The 19,610-nt window shown below is 40.2% G+C and overlaps 1 protein-coding gene across 1 annotated transcript; it reads left to right on the top strand.

Annotated features, from left to right (window-relative positions):
* Positions 1-17,060: 17,060 nt before the first annotated feature.
* Positions 17,061-18,612, top strand: LOC126788828 (uncharacterized). Its single transcript, XM_050514842.1, has 4 exons — positions 17,061-17,490; positions 17,743-17,889; positions 18,021-18,098; positions 18,196-18,612. The coding sequence occupies exons 1-4, from the start codon at positions 17,200-17,202 to the stop codon at positions 18,421-18,423; spliced, it is 744 nt and encodes a 247-aa protein (XP_050370799.1). The 5' UTR covers positions 17,061-17,199; the 3' UTR covers positions 18,424-18,612.
* The last annotated feature ends 998 nt before the right edge of the window (positions 18,613-19,610 follow it).

The raw sequence follows: 19,610 nt of genomic DNA, 5'->3' as shown, positions 1-19,610 counted from the left end.
GAGGAATGTTTAGAGCACGATGCTGGAGACAAATTGCAGAGTCCATCATACAGTTTGTGCTTCACGAAAGAAAGACGATTTAGGGTTCTAGCAAGAACTTGAAGGGCCAGATAAAAGACAAGTATTTATCGCTGATCATATAGTCTGATATGAGACAAAAACTGAAAAAGAATGGGGGACATATGTGTTGTACTGAAGTAAGGTATATTTTTTTGTCTTTGTGTTATGGAATTCCCTGCATGTGAATATGTATAGGAAAAGATAAAATGTGCTACACATGATCCCTAGCAAGGGGTGTAAAGCAGAAGCTGCATTTGGATAAACTTTCTGTTACTCCCAGAGGCCGGGTTTCTTTCTATATGTAATAGCACTCATATGTACAAAGCTAGGAACCTTTCAAAAAGAGAAAAAAAAAAAGCTAGGAAAGCATTGAATTGTAACATCTTTCTCAAGCAATAATTGTATTTACAGGTCTACAAGTTTGTCTTTAGTCCTGGCCTGTTTTAGAGACATGTTCTTAAGTTCTTTTACAGTTTCACAGATTTACTACCATGGATAACTTGAATGTGGCAAACCGCTTAATTTGCATGTAAGATATTAAGTGCCAGGATGATTTATTCTCCTTATTTTTAATATATTGAACTGTGTAACTGTGTATGCGTACAAAATCTGTGAATCTCCATTCGAGTTACTTCAGAACTTTTGGGTGGCTTTGATCTTTAGGATTATTGCGTTTTCATAGCCAAGCTCATTCAAAGTGCCAAATCGGGGATAGGATGCCGCTTGGCGGGATAAACAAGCACTAGGCCGGCGTTAGGTGGGTTACTTGACTTCTAGGCGGGTTGAACAAGTACGAGGCGGAGGAAAAGGTTGGCGGGTGCAGTGTGGGTGCTAGGTGGGCGCCTAGGCAGGATGCACAAGCATTAGGTAGCCGCCTAGGTGCAATGCACAACATTACGCGGGTGCTAGGCGGGAGCCTAAGCGTGATGCATATGCAACCTAGTGCTGCCACCAATATCCTTTATACCATTTACACTTGGGTTAATTCCTTCACGAGTTACTAGCATAGACTTCATCTGAAACAAAGCTTTCAACCAAGGTTCTAAAACTCGCTACTCGGTAGTCGGTCGGCCGGCCAGTGAGTAGCGAGTAGAGGAGTACTCGACCGAGTACTCGGGGAGTACTCGGATTCTAATTTATGGATTTTTTTATTATTTTTAAAACATATAATCTAATATATAATGTCCAAAATAATAAAAATAGTCCATAAAATATTACAATATTTAAGAGATAATAATGTCTAAAAAATAAAAAACAACCATTAGTCCATTACAATAACATAAGTAATAAAAGCGTACCAAATTCAATTCTTGCAAACAATCCCAAGCATATGTAACTATGCTTCAAATTCTTCTTCTCTATATCCATCGTGTAATCCCTCCGAATCCGAATCAAAATCAAAACTCAAGTCATCTATTTCCTCTTCATCATCGGATATAAAATCATCCTCATCAAGTTCTCTAATTACTTGGATTCTAGGACCTCTCCTAGGTTCTAAGCTACTATCCACTCCTGATTCCTGTCCAACCCTTTCACTAGTAAGATCCGAAACAACCCTAAAATCTTGCTTTTTTTTTCTGACCGAGTTGGACCGAGTACTCGGCCGATTTTCTTCCCGCCGAGTAGAGGCACTGAGTAGGTCAAAATCGCCTCAGTAACTAGCCGAGTACCGAGTACTCGCCGAGTACTCGGCCGAGTTGACCGAGTTTTAGAACATTGCTTTCAACTAATTAAGACGATGACAACTAAATATGATGCAGGCAGAAGTCTACTGTATCAAGCTAAATGGGCATGCTTGTTCAATTTTAAGTTTATAGCATGTCAATTATCTATGTGTTTTCTGTAACTTGATCGACTATAGTTGTAACGACCCCAAAATTTCGAGCTTAAAAACTCAAAATTCTAAAGTCGTTAAACACAAAATAATCTCAAATAAATCGAAATCATTAAAGTGTAACAGCGGATCAAATCTGAGTTCTCAATGCAACTCAGACAACCATTTATTACAACCCAAATTTATAATCCATACACAAAATGGAAATGTAATAATCCTCACAAATCACTCACAAATCTCACAAATGAAATTACACAAATCCTCACACACAAACCCATGCTAAAACCTCACCACAAGTAGGATCCGAACGACTTCGAGCCTCTGTAGTCGACACTCAACCTCCACTAATCAGCACCTGCGGAATTATCCCCTACACCATCGAATTGGTGCACCGGGATTGTAAACACAAACCCGGTAAGCTTATAGCTCGTATGAGTAAAATCAAAATATAATTCGCATATCAAAATATACGAAAGATCACAAAACAACAAATATAAATGCCCTCATGAGTCAATGGACAGCCCATCTGGTTGTCCCAAAGAAATATGAAATGAAACGCTCATGAGAAAATTAAGTAACCCTTCTGGTTACCCAATGCATTTATAATACGGGTACCAAGAACGCTGGTACACATCTGTTACCCCTCTCGTAATACACCGCTGATATTGGATAGCCACCCGCTACCCAACATCCAAAATAAACTGAGTACCTATGAGCAGATAACCACCCGTTACCTCACATGCAGTACTAAGGCAGACAGACTAGAGCTCTAACTGTATCGTAACTTTCGCCCGGCCAAAGGCTAGGTTCCGACTTGCCAAACACGTACAATAATCTCACATCATATTGTACCAAAATCAGGTCCGAAGACAATTCACATTTTAACAATCGCAATGTTAAAAACCACGTACAATAATCTCACATCATATTGTACAATTCAAATCGCATGCTCAATATAATCACAATAAAATCATAACAGTATATTATATAACAAACTATATATATTCGTACATATTTACCATTTATACAATATATATATAATCCAATATATCTTATACATGTCATATTTCACAACGCATGCTCAATACACAATCTTCCGTCATCAAAATGACCATTTCTAATGAATTAATAACAGTATATAATATAATGAACTATATATATGCACTTATTACTATTATACAATATATATATATTCCACTAAATTGTATACATGTTGTAATTCATTATTAAATACTCTTGCAAAAATCTTGAATCACCGCGAGGGTAGATTCGTAAATATGTGAGATTTTACTCACCTTATCGACTCGAGCGTAATTCCACAATTCCCGATGATAATACATTTCCTCGATTTAACGATCACCTTGAAAAGATAAGACAAGCATTTAGAATCGTTTCGTAAACCTTTAAATGCCGAAACAGTAATAATCGGATACTGTTCAGCAATTTTCGGTTTTACGAAGTTACTGTTCAGGGTTACTGTTCACTGTTACTATTCACGGTTACTGTACAAATATACCATTAATACGTATTTCTGTACGTATAAATACTATATACATATTTCTGTACGTATAAATATTATATACGTATTTCTGTACGTATAAATATTAATACGTATTTCTGTACGTATAAGTATTAATACGTATTTCTGTACGTATAAATATTAATACGTATTTCTGTACGTATAAATATTATATACGTATTTTATATGTATACGTACTATTTAAATGTAAATACAATCTCAGTAAATAAAATTTACTAAATTACCCTTTTACAAATTACTTTTTACATTTACTGAAAGTAATTTATATTTACATTTACCGAAAGTAAAATTTAATTACATTTACCGTAGTAAATAAAATTTACATTTACAGTTAAGTAAATTACCAAAATACCCCTATCGGAAAACACTGTCACACCGCCGCACGTGGCGGCGCGTGGGCCCCACGCGCCGAGCCCAAAACCGGCGCGTGTGATGTCACCACCACCCCAAAACTATCCCCTCTTCCTCTCTCCGATCCTAGGTAGCCCCTACGCCACCCTACACCTTCACACGCGCCGCTTAATGCGGCGGTGGTCCACCCTCACCTCCCACCTCCGATTCATCCCCACACTTCATCAAATCGATCCCCAAATTACAACAATCAATTATCACAATCAATTAAACGTAAATCCTCACCTAATCGATCTCTCGGAAGCACCGAAGCTAGTCGGATTGGTCGTGCTCGGCTCGGGGTGAGGGGCGGTGTGGCGAGCTTGGGGTTTTGGTGAGATGGACCTCGCGATGTCGTAGGGAGGAGCGGTGTAGCACACGACCGTCTGGGTAAGGCGATCGTCGGCGATGGAGTTTTCGAAGGGGGAGGCTCGGTGCGGCGAACGGCGACGAGAGAGAGGACGCGATCTTCTCGGGGTCTGGCAAGGAGGACCGTGCGAAGCTTTCCCTAGGGGCGGTGTGTGACACGGCCACGGATTCGGCGAGATCGCCGGCGTGGGAGGGAGATCGGGAAGAGAGAGAGTCGCGAGGAGAGAGAGAGAGAAAAGAGAAGAGGGAGGCGGGCCGAAAGAGAAAGGGTTTCCAATTATGGAAAACCCTAATCTCATAAATGTTCTATTTATACCAGTTTCCAAATCGGAAACTAACTTCCGACGTTAATAACTTTTACGTACGATGTCCGTTTCGAACGTGTCACATACTCACGAACTCGTATCGACGAGCTCTACAACTTTCGTGAAGAAAGTTTTCGCAACCGAGCAACGAAATAAAAGTCGATAAATTCGTTCGGAAACGTAACGTTTTCTTATTAAACGTTCTCGGAACGTTTCCGTTTCCGTTTCGTAATGTTTGCAAACAATCAATTTCCTTTTAATTGAATTTCATAACTTTATAGAATTCAATTTAATTCAAATATCGTTTCAAAAATCTAGGGTTATTACAATCTACCCCCCTTAAAGGAATTTCGTCCCGAAATTCAAACTCCCTCAACAAACAACTGTGGATATCTGGTCATCATGTCTGACTCTAGCTCCCAAGATGCATCACCCTCGTCATGGTGACTCCACAATACCTTGACTAGCTCTACGTCTTTCCTCCGAAGCTTCTTTGTGGACCTATCTAGGATACGAACCGGCTCGACAACAAATGTGGCATTTTCCTTCACTTCAATAGTGCTATGATCGATCACATGTGACTCATCTGGTACATACTTCCTCAACATGGAAATGTGGAAGACGTTGTGAACGCCCGACATGCTAGTAGGCAGGGCTAGTCGATATGCTAGTTCGCCCACCTTCTCAAGTATCTCAAAGGGCCCAACGTACCTCGGTGCCAACTTTCCCTTCTTGCCGAATCTCACTACTCCCCTCATAGGTGAAACTTTCAAGAACACATGATCCCCGACCTCAAATTCCACATGTCTCCTCCTCAAATCCGCATAGCTCTTCTGTCTGCTCTGAGCGGTCTGTATTCTATCCCGAATGATCGAGATCTTCTCCGTGGTTTCCTGAACCACCTCTGGACCCATCAGTGCCTCATCACTAACTTCGGCCCAACAGATCGGTGAACGACATGGTCTACCATAAAGTGCCTCATAAGGTGCCACGCCGATGCTAGAATGGTAGCTGTTGTTGTAGGCAAACTCAATCAATCTCAAATGATCTTCCCAGCTACCCTTGAAATCCAACACACATGCTCTCAACATGTCTTCCATCACCTGATTCACCCTCTCTGTCTGTCCATCCGTCTGAGGGTGAAAAGCTGTACTCATATCCAAGGTAGTGCCCATCGCCTTCTGTAAACCACCCCAGAACTTCGAAGTGAAACGTGCATCTCGATCAGAAACAATAGAAACTGGAGCACCATGCAGTCTCACTACCTCATCCACATATAGCTTCCCAAGCACGTCCACTGAATACTTCATCGACACTGGGAGAAAATGAGCCGACTTCGTCAACCGATCGACAATCACCCAAATGGCATCGTGACCCTTCTTCGATCGAGGCAATCCGGTCACAAAATCCATGGATATCTGCTCCCACTTCCAAAGAGGAATAGTCAGTGGTTTCAACATGCCAGCTGGTCGTTGATGTTCTGCTTTCACTTGCTGACATGTAAGGCACTTCGATACGAACTCTGCTACATCTTTCTTCATACCATTCCACCAGAATTGTCTGCATAGGTCCTTGTACATCTTGGTGTTCCCTGGATGAATGGTATAACGTGATCGATGTGCCGTACGAAGGACCTCCTCCCGAAGATCATCACAATCTGGGACACAAAATCTTGCCCCAAACCTCAACCCTCCATCGGGTCCAACTCTCCACTCAGAAGGGCACTCATCGAGCGTATCAACTACAAGATCTGCCAACTTAGCTTGAGATAGTCGATCCCGAGCATGACCCTGTATGATCCTCGTGATCAAAGTGGGTTGCACCGTGACACTACCAAGGAAAACCCTTGGTTCTCCTCCCGATGGTACTAAATCAAACTCCGATGCAGTTTCGAGCATGAACCATTCCTGGACCATAAGTGAGGCCACCACGCCTCTCGGTTTCCTGCTCAAGGCATCGGCCACCACATTTGCCTTCCCCGGGTGGTACTCTAATGTGAAGTCATAATCCTTGAGGAGTTCCATCCATCTCCTCTGCCTCATGTTCAGCTCCTTCTGAGAAAACAAGTACTTCAAACTCTTATGATCTGAAAAGAGTTGAAACTTCTCTCCATACAAGTAATGTCTCCAAATTTTTAGGGCAAACACAACCGCCGCAAGCTCTAGGTCGTGTGTCGGATAATTCTTCTCATGAATCTTCAACTGTCTCGAGCCATAAGCAACAACTCCTCCATGCTGCATCAACACACAACCCAAACCTTGGAGCGAAGCATCACTGTAAATGACATAGCCACCACCACTAGAAGGAATCGTCAACACTGGAGCCGTGGTCAGTCTAGTCTTTAGTTTGCTGAATGCTTCCTCGCATGCATCCGTCCACACGAACGGAGTATCTTTCTTGGTCAACTTGGTCAATGAAGATGCAATACTAGAAAACTCCTCGATAAACCTCCTGTAGTATCCCGCCAAACCGAGGAAACTACGTATCTCCGTAGGGTTCTTTGGACGACTCCAATTCTTTACTGCCTCTACCTTTGACGGGTCCACTAGTACTCCATCTTTTGAGACTACATGACCAAGGAATTTGACCTCTTCTTTCCAGAACTCACACTTCTCTAGCTTGGCATACAGTCTCGCCTCCTTCAAAGTCTGTAACACTGTTCTCAGATGCACCACATGTTCTTCTTGTGTCTTGGAGTATATCAGAATGTCATCCACAAACACCACTACGAACTCATCCAAGTACGGACTAAACACTTGGTTCATCAAACTCATGAAGACAGCTGGTGCATTCGTTAGACCAAATGGCATGACGACAAACTCATAATGTCCATACCGGGTCCTGAAGGCCGTCTTCGATATATCTTCTTCCTTCACTCTGAGTTGATGATAACTGGATCTCAAATCAATATTAGAGAACACCGTAGCACCTTTGAGCTGATCGAACAAGTCATCAATCCTAGGTAAGGGATACCTATTCTTGATGGTCACCTTGTTCAGCTCTCTGTAGTCCACACATAACCGCAGAGAACCATCTTTCTTCTTCACAAACAAAACAGGTGCTCCCCAAGGTGAAACGCTAGGTCTAATGAACCCTTGGTCTAATAGCTCATCGATCTGCACCTTCAGCTCCTTAAGTTCATTCTGCCCCATTCTATATGGCGCCTTTGACACAGGTGCTGTACCGGGTACTACATCAATGCAGAAATCTACCACTCTTCGAGGAGGTAGCCCCGGTATCTCTTGGAACACTTCACCAAACTCAGATACTACCACAATGTCTGCGATAGATACTTTCTGATCCACTGACTCCACATGTGCCAAAACTCCTGATCTCATGGCGTTATCAGACTTGAGGCAACGATAACGAAACACTGGCTCTCCGGGTCTATGAAAGGACACTACCATGTCAAAACAATCAATCACAGCATGATGTGGTCTCAACCAATCAATCCCCAAGATCACATCATAAGTGTGGTCCGGAATCACAATCAACGAAGCAGAGAACTCTCTACTTCCAATCAAAATAGGACAAGCTTTGCAGATTGTCTCTAACTCAAGTGACACTCCAAGGGGTGAAGTGACACATAAGGCGTCCCCAAGAGGTCTAGGAATCAATCCTAGCATCTCTACTATCGAACTAGCAATGAATGAATGCGATGCTCCTGTATCGAACAATACTCTAGCAAGGTAGTCAAACAGTGATAATGTACCTTCCACTCCTGTGTCTCGCTGACCCACTGCGAACACTCTAGCTTGGCCCACTGGTAGTTGTCTCTGTGGCCGTTCCTGCCTACCCTGAAGTGGTCGGGTACAATCTCGAGCGATGTGTCCCACTTGCCCGCACCGGTGGCATCCTGCTCTCTTCGGTTTCGGGCATACTGAGGCGTAATGTCCCATCTCGTTGCAGCCGTAACACCTCACCGCTGCCAATGGTCTGAATGGTGCTGCCCTGATAGCTAGGTGTGGTGCCCTTGTCGGGGCCTGATAGTGGGGTCTTGGCCTCTTCCATGACCTATCCTTCGGCCCTGAGTGCTCGCTGCCTGTATAGATTGCCTTGCCTTTTCCCTTTGCATCTCTGTTCCCCACATCACCTGCTTGAGTCTTCTCTGCTTGCTCCAAGCTCATAGCACTCTCAAATATCTGCTCCCTTGTAGTCAAGCAAAGGACTGATATCATGGTCTTGTACTCTTGTTTCAGCCCACGTAGATACTTCTGAGCTAAAGCAGTCGTACCCATAGGCCTGACATACCGATACAACTGCGAGAATCGAGCATCATACTCTCTAATGGTCATGTCTCCCTGTACCAATGCCAGAAACTCCAACTCTAAGTCCTCCTGTACTGAGGCTGGAAAATACTTCTCTCGGAATATGGTGGTGAAACCTCCCCATGTGAATGTAGACACATTCACAGTCTGTCTCATGCTCTTCCACCAATCTAGAGCATCACCCTTGAGAAAGAATGTAGCTATCTTTCTCTTCTCAATCTCTGTGCACTCTATCATCTCAAAATAAGTCTCCATACCCTCGATCCAATGGTCAGCTACCATATGATCTAGTCCCCCATGAAAGGTCGGCGCTGACAGCGCACTAATATCCTTGATCAGCTTCAACACTCGACCGTCATCTCTAACCGCAGGAGCTGGCTCAACCTGCTCCTCCTGTGGAGCAGCCTCCTCATAAAGGTTCTCCACGTTGCGGACTCGACCTGTGGTCCTACCTCGACCTCGGCCTACCTGCTCTTCCTGTGGAGCAGCCTCCTCATAAAGGTTCTCCACGTTGCGGACTCGGCATGTGGTCCTACCTCGACCTCGGCCTCTCGCCCGTCCTCGGCCCTGTCCTCGGCCCTTATCAGCGTTCATCACCTTCAAACAACGAAACACTTAGTCAATACTTGTGAAATCTCGAATTCAACTAAAACAGTTTCAATAGGTATCAACATGAAATTTCAGGATAAGATGAATCATCGAAGTATCATCACGATATTTCAGGGATTTTTCAGAAATTGACTCTATTATCTTTCAGTAGAATCCACTGCTTCAAAGGCTTTTCACACCAGTTCAAAATCAACACAAGACCTGCATTTATGGCATATAAGACTGGATTATTATGAGAATATTTTGTCTATCTTGTTTCTCTCAGTTTGTAACAATGACACATTGTCTTGTGATGTTTGTCATTTCTCTAAGTTTACTAGACTTCCATTCCCTTTATCTATCTCTAGGACCAATTATCCATTTGAAATCATTCGCTCAGACATTTGGGGACCTGTTGTGAAATCTTTTGATGGTTTCAAATACTTTGTAACTTTTGTTGATGATTTTACAAGGATAACATGGATTTTTATTTTGAAACACAAGAGTGAATTGTTTGAAATGTTCAAAGACTTTCACAGTATTGTTTCCAGTAAAATTGTCACTTTGAGGTCAGATAATGGAAGTGAGTATATGTCCAACAAAATGAAACAATTCTTAAGTTCTCAAGATATTCTGCATCAAACTAGTTGTGTTGGTACTCCTCAACAAAATGGAGTAGCTGAAAAGAAAAATCGTGATATTCTTGAGCAAATTAGAGCTATTATGTTTCAATGAATATTCCAAAAGAATTTTGGTCACAAGCAGTTCTTACTACTACCTATTTGATCAACATATTACCTAGTCGAGTTCTCGAGTTCAAATCACCTTTGGAGAAGTTAAAGGGATGGAAGATTGACATTTCTCATTTGAGAACATTTAGATGTGTATGTTTTGTTCACATTCAAGCTATTCACAGAGACAAACTTGATCCAAGAGCTGCCAAATGTATGTTCTTGGGTTATTATGCTACTCAGAAAGGTTATAGATGCTTTAATCTAGCTACAAGAAAGGTTATTGTGTCAATGGATGTGAAATTTGAAGAATCCACTCCCTTTTATAGAAGTAAAATTTCGTGTGAGAGTGAGGGGGTAATTTATGGTGATTTAAATCCCCTTCTAAATTTCCTGACAAATTAGAATGTCAATGATGATAGTGTTGCAGATGTGACAAATATAGCTCATCCTTAATCTGATCACAATTATGATGTTAACAATGATGATCAATCTGGTGAATTTGGTAATGTTGATCCTCAAAATGTTACAGATGAACCTGAGGTGAACAATGGTGGAGTTGATCATACTGAGAATCATCCAGTTGTTCTTAGAAGAAATCCTAGTCGGGCTAGGAATAAGACTACAAAATTCAAAGACTATGTGATGATGTCGTCCAAGCACTCTATTGACAACTATTTCACTCACAAAAGGTTTTCACCCTCTCATATTTCTTTCTTGAGTTGTGTTGACTGTATTGATGATCCTCATACCTATGAAGAAGCAAGTAAGTAAAAAGATCGGCAAGATGCTATGACAGATGAACTGCAAGCTCTGCATGATAATCATACCTGGGAAATTGTCAACCTTCCTCAAAGAAAAAAGGCTGTGAGATGCAGGTGGATTTTCAAAACTAAGTTTCACTCTAATGGGAAAATAGAGAGGAAGAAAGCTCGATTGTTGCTCGAGGATTCACTCAGAAATATGGCATTGACTACAAGTAGACTTTTGCTCCTATAGCCAAAATGAACATTGTAAGAGTGTTACTGTCAATTGCAATGAATCATTCATGACAACTTCATCAGATGGATGTCAAAAATACTTTTTTACAAGGTGATTTGGAAGAAGAAGTCTATATGATCCTGCCACCTGGTCATGCACAAGCTAATAACTCTGATTTGGTCTGCAAGCTAAAAAAATCTATTTATGGCTTAAAACAATTTCCTAGGGCTTGGTATGCCAAGCTCAGCTCAGTATTAGAAGCCACTGGATTTCGCAGTAACAATGCAAGCTCTTCATTATTTGTGAGAAATGGCAAGTCTGGGAGACTAGTGGTTCTTATCTATGTTGAAGATTTAATCATCACTGGTGATTGCTCGGATTAAAATACTGCTTTGAAGTGTGCTTTGCATAAGAAGTTTGCAGTCAATGATCTAGGGAGGCTGAAATATTTCTTAGGTATAGAAATGGCCTCTTCTCATAAAGGTCTTTTCTTAAACCAAAGAAAGTATACTATTGACTTGTTGAAGGATGCTGAGATGTTGAATTGCAAGCCAACAAATTCTCCTCTTTCAAGTAAGTTCAAACTTGATGATGTTGCTAGTACTGTTCTTGATAATATCAGTTATTATCAAAGGTTAGTGGGAAAATTAATCTATCTCACTATTACCAGACCTGATATTTCTTATAGTGTTAGCATTGTTAGTCAATTCATGCATGCTAATACTATTGCTCATTTAAACACAGTGAAGCGTATTCTGAGATATCTGAAAGGATATATTGGTAGATGCATTCTTTTTCAGAAACATGGAAATACGAGTGTAGTTGGTTATGTTGATGCAGACTGGGCTGGAAATGTTCTTGATAGAAAAAGTACTATAAGTTAATGTGTGTTTGTTGGTGGAAACATCGTTTCTTGGAAAAGCAAGAAACAAAATGTTGTAGCTCGTTCAAGTGCTGAGACTGAGTATAGAGCTATGGCTTCAGCCTCCTGTGAGTTGGTATGGATCAAAGGCCTTCTTCATGATCTTAGTTTTTCCTCCGATCAGCCTATAATCCTCTACCGAGACAATTAGGCTGCTATGCACATAGCATCAAATCATGTGTTTCATGAAAGGATAAAACACATTGAGGTTGATTGCCGCTATGTGCGCACTCAACTTCAAACTAAAGTTATTGAAACAAGGTATATTTGAAGTCATGATCAACTTGCTGATATCTTTACCAAGTCACTGTCCTCTAAACATTTTTTGTTTCTTCTATCCAAGTCTGGCTCCATCAATCTCCTGAATCCAGCTGGAGGGAGGCTGTTGAAATATGTAATCATGTTTCCTTTGGTTTGATATGAACCGGCCTACTTCCCCTTTCGGTGGTCTGTCTGCAAGTGGAAGGTGAGCTGCCATCTCTTTGTTGACCTCCTATCTTACTTTCCCCTTTCGGTGGTTTGTCTGCAAATGGAAAGCTGAGCTGCCATCTCTTTGTTGACCTCACATCTTACTTTCCCCTTTCGGTGGTTTGTCTGCAAAATGGAAAGCTAAGCTGCCATCTCTTTGTCAATCTTTCTGCTCCACAGCTACGCTTGTGTTGCTTCTGCCCCCATCATATATGTTGCATATGTGTTCTTATATATATATATATATATATATATATATATATATATATATATACTCCAACATGTATATCAAATGTTGAATACTTTTTCTCTATATAAATACTTGTATCTTCTCACCATTTGAGTTATCAAGAAATCAAGAGAAAATCTCAAAACCTCCATGTTCTTCGTGTTCATTATTTCTTCAGTATTGCAGTAGGAAGGACTTTTGCTGCTATAAAAGACTACCGGGTTGATGGAAACAAGGAGATGATAGCAATTGGCATCATGAACATTGTTGGCTCCACTACTTCACGTTACATTACAACTAGAAAATAAATGACGTCTAGAGTTCTTCCCCAACATATTACTGAACAAAAATTAATTCTGATGAAATAGTTTGATTTTCATGATCAGGTTCATTCTCGAGGTCAGCTGTGAATCACAATGCTGGAGCAAAAAGAGCACTGTCCAACATAGTAATGCCAGTGGTGGTTATGGCGACACCGCTCTTCCTAATTAATGTTGTTGTTCTAGTACACACCAAATGTTATATTGGGCGCTATCAAATGTAATTTAACTTGGAATTCAGAAGTTCTATAATCCTTGTTTTTAATTATTATGCTTACAAATTTGTTTCAACAGAAGTATATATAATAAAACTGAAAATGTAATAACCCGATTTTTTATAAACTAATTATTGGATTGTTTTTAGAATTTATTAAGTGTAAAATTTATTAAACGTTTTTGTTTCACTTTGCGACGTTGGAAATCGGAAACGGAACCGTTATCGGAAATCCTAATTAGAAAAACGTTACGTTTCTGCAACGCGAGAATCGACTTTTACTCCGTCGCTTGTTTGCGAAAACTTCCTTCACGAAAGTTGTAGATCTCGTCGATACGAGTTCGTGGACACATCATGCGCTCTAATCGGACGTTGTACGTGAAAATTATTAACGACGGAAGTCAGTTTCTGATTTTGGAAATGGGTATAAAAGAGAATTTAATGGAGTTAGGGTTTTGGAAACCCTCACCCCCGCCTCCCTCTTTCTCTCTCTTCCCTCTCTCTCTCTCCCCGATCGCACTCTCTCCCCGACCCTCGCACCCTCGCCGACGATCTCCCAATCTAAGCCTCCGTGACTCACACCGTTGGCTCCAAGGCCCTTACCAGCTCGACTCTACCCTCCTATGAACAAGACACGACCTCCCTTGCCGCCGGGAAGCCACGCCGACTACCAGAGATTTCTGCAACAACTCGCCGCCGTCCAAGCTCTCCTCTGACGAAGCCAGGGCACAAGGCAGGTGCTCCTCCACCACTCTTCACCCTCGGTGCCACCTACGATCGGAGGGGGAACTCGAGATCGAGCCGCTCCTCACCACGAATCGAGCACAGTCGGTCTGAGCTCTCCGACGAACTCCGGTGCTTCCAAGGCATGAATTAGGTGAGGATTTGATTAAATTGGTTGTTGTGATTCTTCTTTGTGAAATTGTGGTTGAAATTGGAGTGATTTTGGGGAAGATCGGAGGAGGAGGAGAGGAGGGGGGTACCGCCGCCTTAGGCGGCGCGTGAGGGGAGGTGAGGTGGCCAAGAGGCGGTCTGAGGCCGTAGGAGGGTAGAGGAGGAAGGAAGAAAGAGTTTTGGGGCGGAAGTGGCGACCTATGCGCCGATTTTAGGAGAGGCGCCTGGGCCCCACGCGCTGCCACTGTGGGCGGCGCGTGAGCGCCACGCACTGTCGCCGGAGGTGGCGCGTGAACAGTGTTTTCAAACAGTAAAATTTTGTAAAACTTATTTTTACGTACGGTGAATGTAAAAAGTAATTTACGTACAGTAAATGTGAATTTATTTTACGTACGGTAACTGTAAATGTAAATTACGTACAGTAATTGTAAAAGTAATTTCTGAAGGGTAAATCGGTAATTATTATTTACTGAGTCAGTATATACGGTTGAATAGTACATTGATGTATAGAAATACGTAAATAGTATGTACCCGTACAGAAATACGTAAATAGTATGTACTCGTACAAAAATACGTAATTAATATGTATTTCTAATGTAATACATGAATAGTAACTACATGAACAGTAATTTCATAAAAACCGGAAATTGCTGAACAGTAAACTATTATTACTGTTTCGGCATTTAAGGTTTTACGTAACGACTCTAAATTCACTTCCTATCTATTCTAGGTGATCGACACAACAAGTAAAGGATTCGAGTTCGGAATCGTGGAATTTACGCTCAGGAATATAAGGTGAGTAAATATCACAGTGACGAATCTACCCTTGCGGAGATTCATAATTTCGCTTAATTAAAAAGAATGAACTATGATATGTATTTGATATAGTGGATCGTGTATGTGTATAATTGGTAAAATAGGTACATATATATGGTTTGCTATATTATATACTATCATAATTCCATTTATGAATAAGTTCATTATAGTGTTGATATTTATTTATTTGAGCATGTCGATTGATTTGTACAATATCATGTGATGATTGTTTGTACGTGGTTTTGACTTGAGTTATGTTAAAATGTTTTTGTGGTCTATGGACCTGTCTTCGGACGTGTTGGCATGTCGGAACCTAGCCTTGGCCGGGCGACAGTTACGATACAGTTAAAGCTCTAGTCTGTCTGCCGGTGTATTGCATGAGAGGTAACATATGGGTTATTGGCTTATGAGTACCCATAATTTGGATATTGGGTAGCAAGTAGTTGCCCAACATCGGCGGCGTACTAACATGAGGGGTAACAGAGGTGTACCAGCGCTCATGAGTACCCGTATTATAAATGCATTTGGGTAAACAGAGGGGTTGCCCGATTTCTCATGAGCATATATATTTTTTGTTAATACTGGACAACAAGATGGGTCGTTCAATGACTCATGAGTGCATTTATGATTGATTCTTTGTGGATTTTCATATATATTTTTATGCGAGTTATATTGTTTTTTTACTCATACGAGCTGCAAAGATTACCGGGTTTGTGTTTACAATCCCCGTGCACCTATTCGATGATGTAGGGGATAATTCCGCAGGTGTGGATTAGCGGAAATCGATGGACAACTCTGAAGACTTAAAGTTGTTTACTTCTATCTTGTGGTGAGGATTTGAGAGGATTTTTACATTTCCATTTGATATAATGTTGAATTATAAATTTGGTTTGTAATAATCAATTTGACTGAGTGGTACTATGAACTCAGTAATGATTAGCTGTGATATTAAAATGATTTTGATTTATTGAAATTGTTTTAGAGTTTTTCATGACTTCGAAATTTGAGTTTAATACTCGAAATTTTGGGATCGTGATAGAAAAAAAAAGAAAAAAACAGAACTAAAACGGATCAATTCAGTTTCAGTTTTAACTATAGGAAAACTACAAATTAAACTAAACCGAACCGTAGTTTAAATTCAATTCAATTTTCAATTTTGGTCTAAAACCGAACTGAATCAACGGAGTGCCACCGTTATGAGGAAGGCTTTGAGACAAGTGAAAGAGAAAGAGGTTTGTGGCCCTTCTATCCCGCTGCACAGCTTCTAGTGAAAGGAATGTGCAGAGCACCATGATTGAGACAAAGTGCAGAGTCCATTAAATTAATTGTGCTTTACCACCAAGGAATAAGGGTTCTGGCAAGAAATTGAAAGGTTGAGAATCCAAGTATTAATTTGTCGATCGTAGTCTAAAATGAGACAAGAACTGAAAAAAAAAGGGTGACATTTTGCAATTTTTTTCCGGTGTACTGAATTAAGGTATCAATATTTTTTTTCTATTAAGGAATTTCCTTTTCGAATCTGTGAATATGTATAAGAAAAGATACAATGTGTTACACATGATCACATGAAACGGGTGTTAGGAAGAAGCTAATTGCATTTTATAGGGGCCCGGAGCATTATGCATCCCGAAAGCATACGGCTAACATTTCACATTTTCACGTAAATGAGATCTAAAGAAGTAAAATTAATTATTAACCACATGATTTAGCATGCTCCAAAGCACCATAGACAAACCCTTTTTTCAAAATTTTCAAAATTATTTTCCAAAGCCTGTCTTCTTTATGTACAAAGTAAAGCATTGAATAGTAGTATTTTTTACGCGATATAAGAACATACATCTCTACAAGTATCTTTGGTCCCCCTATTTGTTTTCGACATGTACAGATAGACTTAATAAGATTTAGAGTATGAACAACTATAATTTGCAAGATGCTTTACTTGTAAAGATAGAAGCACCAAGAAAAAACCATTGGAAGTAATTCTTGCCTCTTATCTAAGACAAGAATGAACCACTCTAAAACCTTGAACTCAAAATCCTAAGAAAGGCATCAGTCTTTTCATCCTTTCTGCAATATACCAAAATAGAAATTGTTTGATAGTTTCGCCAAGTATCTATAACAGCCGCGCCTTTCAAGTCCACCTTTTACAGATAACTTATCAATCACATGCTACCAGTTTCCTTTGTCCTCTACATTTACACTTAAGTTCTTTCAATTCACATGTTACAAGCTTAGATTTTATCCAAAACAAAGCCTTCAACGGAACAGTCATGGTGAATCTTAAGATGACAACTAAATATGGTGCAATGGCATCAGCCGTCTGTGCCAGTATCTTTGTTGCAGGGTTTTACTTTGTTCGTGAACGTTATCAGAGAAAGGAACCGCCCCCTAAACTCATGAGGTCTATGTCCATGGCTGTCCTCCATGGAGGGAAGCTGGCCTTGAAGAGATTGGTAGAGTATCATGAAGCTCGAGCAGACAAAGATGCACTGCATCAAGCTGAATGTGACTTGAAGGCTCACCTTTTCACTAAGAAACACCCTGATTACAAGAAGCTGCAGGTTAGCCATCTCGTAGTATATAACTATATATTGTCTGTAGTGTCATTTGTCTTCTCTTCAATTCTTCTTTCCTTTATTATTGTCAGCTTGAAATCATTTACCAATTCTAAAATAAAATTTAGATGATTTTTAAGAGAATTTATCTGTTTACTTGATTGTTTAAAAAAACTTTAGAGAGTTGAAAGGGTTTCGATCTCATCTTCTTCTTCTTCTTCTTCTTCTTCTTCTTCTTCTTTGTTTGCTCGATTATAGTCGATTGTTGCAAAACTAGAGATGAGTGGAAAAGAAGCTGAGGGTGCTGATATATTAGAGAAAACAACAGTGAAGTTGAGAAATGAACGAAAAGTGCATGAACGATATGAAACTGAAATGCTACTAGTGGAAATGCTTATATACAAGGTATTCGAGTACTCCAATTAATTACTCAGAACTTTGATGATTTAATTTATCTGCTTTTAAGTTTAGGATAAATTACAAAAAGATTCTCGAGGTTCTAATGCATGCATTCTTCTTCTGTTTCCCTCCTGCAGGGTGATTACAAGAAGGCGCTCAGCTGCGATTGCTTGAGACATGTTGAGATCTCCGATGCAAGGCGTCCACTATACAAGGTACGGAAACCTCTTCCTCTTATTTTCTGAGCAGCCATGGCAGTTAGATAAATATGGTGTAATTAAGATAATAACTTTTCCTTGAAAATATTGGCAGGCTGTTATTTACATTATGTTGTCAAAGTATCCCAGGGAAGAGATTATAGATGAGTGGAAAAAGTTTCACGACCTGAATCAATCATTCCATTGTGAACCTATGGAGAACGAGAGCTTGGTAGAAGCTCAACTACATAAACTCATTATAGACTTCAACGAGTTTGAGAAGGTCATCAACGTACTCAAAGAAGATATAATAGACGCTCAAGCAATGAAGAGAAAGAAATAAGGAAGGACTTGGATGCCCAAGAGGCTCCTCTTTTTAATGCATTTCTTTTCGTATTAAAAAAAAAAGATTTGAACAAATGTTAGACCGAGTTGGAGTCAGCTCATTAATTTATTAGACTGAACTTGCATGTAATCAAAATACGTTGCTAAGATTGATAATTAGCCTTTTGAAGTGGGCTGCATAATAAGTGTGCAGATCAAACCTACTTTGTATCATTGTATGAGAAGGAACTCGATATGATTAGTATTGGTTATCAAGCAAGGACAATTTGATCTTTCGCCTTCAATTCTTCATAATCGTTGCAGCACTAATTAAAGATGATACTATAAAATGGAACTAAGCTTGAGTTTGAAGTTAGCTTAGCTCTTTTATTGATTACCCTTCACATCAAAGTAGGCTTTGAAGTTAAATGCTTATACTTTTGAAGAGTAGGAGTTCAAGTATATCACGGGTTCATCTGAATAAAGAACAAATTCTTGAAGCCTTGAACATTGGTCTTTCATCGATGAACGCTGCAGTTTGTTTAGCAAAACTGATGTTCGACTTAAGTTCGCTTCCTTGTGTAAACCATTAAGGAACTTTTTCACCACCAAAAAAGAACACAGTCCATGCCAAGATCACATGAGTTATGTTGTATCTATGTGCTATGTACTAAATTTTTAGACCTTGGTGACCTATATGTCACGTCACTAGCTAGCTAGCTATCTCTTATGTTCCTGCAAATGTGCTTATGTTAGTGTAGTGGCTGGTAAGAGACTTGAATCCGATCACGAACTCTGCTATTGCTTTCACCAGAAAGGTTCGAAAGACCCAAGGACAAATAGATCCACCGGCTCCTTCTTTCTATTTCCATATTTCATGGATCACATTCATAATATAGATTGTTTACCTGTTTCAAATGTTAAAATCACAAGAACTCTTTGAGACTTTTTACCATTAATAATGTTGTTTCATGTTTTTACCTTTTGATATTTGCTTCAATATCATGTTTCAAATGTTACTTTCATTAATTTATTGGATCGTCGCTATCTCTTAATTGACATGTTGACATGCTCTTAAAGTATCTCCTCAGTTGAGAAGGGTTTCTCAAGTCACCACTATTACTAGCGAGTAACAATTTTCCTTTTAGGAAGAAAACAGGGCAATTTGGGCAACTAGGAGAACAGTTAAGATTTGTGGGATTGTGA

This window comes from Argentina anserina, chromosome 3 (genome assembly GCF_933775445.1).
Source record: "Argentina anserina chromosome 3, drPotAnse1.1, whole genome shotgun sequence".
Classification (NCBI taxonomy): domain Eukaryota; kingdom Viridiplantae; phylum Streptophyta; class Magnoliopsida; order Rosales; family Rosaceae; genus Argentina; species Argentina anserina.
The sequence above is the reverse complement of the archived record's forward strand: the minus strand, read 5'-3'. Positions and strand labels throughout refer to the sequence as shown.

Coding starts and splice junctions, on each gene's coding strand:
- LOC126788828 (XM_050514842.1), top strand. CDS start 17,200: ATGGTGAATCTTAAGATGACAACTAAATATGGTGCAATGGCATCAGCC. Junction 17,890..18,020: donor TGGAAATGCTTATATACAAG/GTATTCGAGTAC, acceptor TCCCTCCTGCAG/GGTGATTACAAGAAGGCGCT. Junction 18,099..18,195: donor CAAGGCGTCCACTATACAAG/GTACGGAAACCT, acceptor AAATATTGGCAG/GCTGTTATTTACATTATGTT.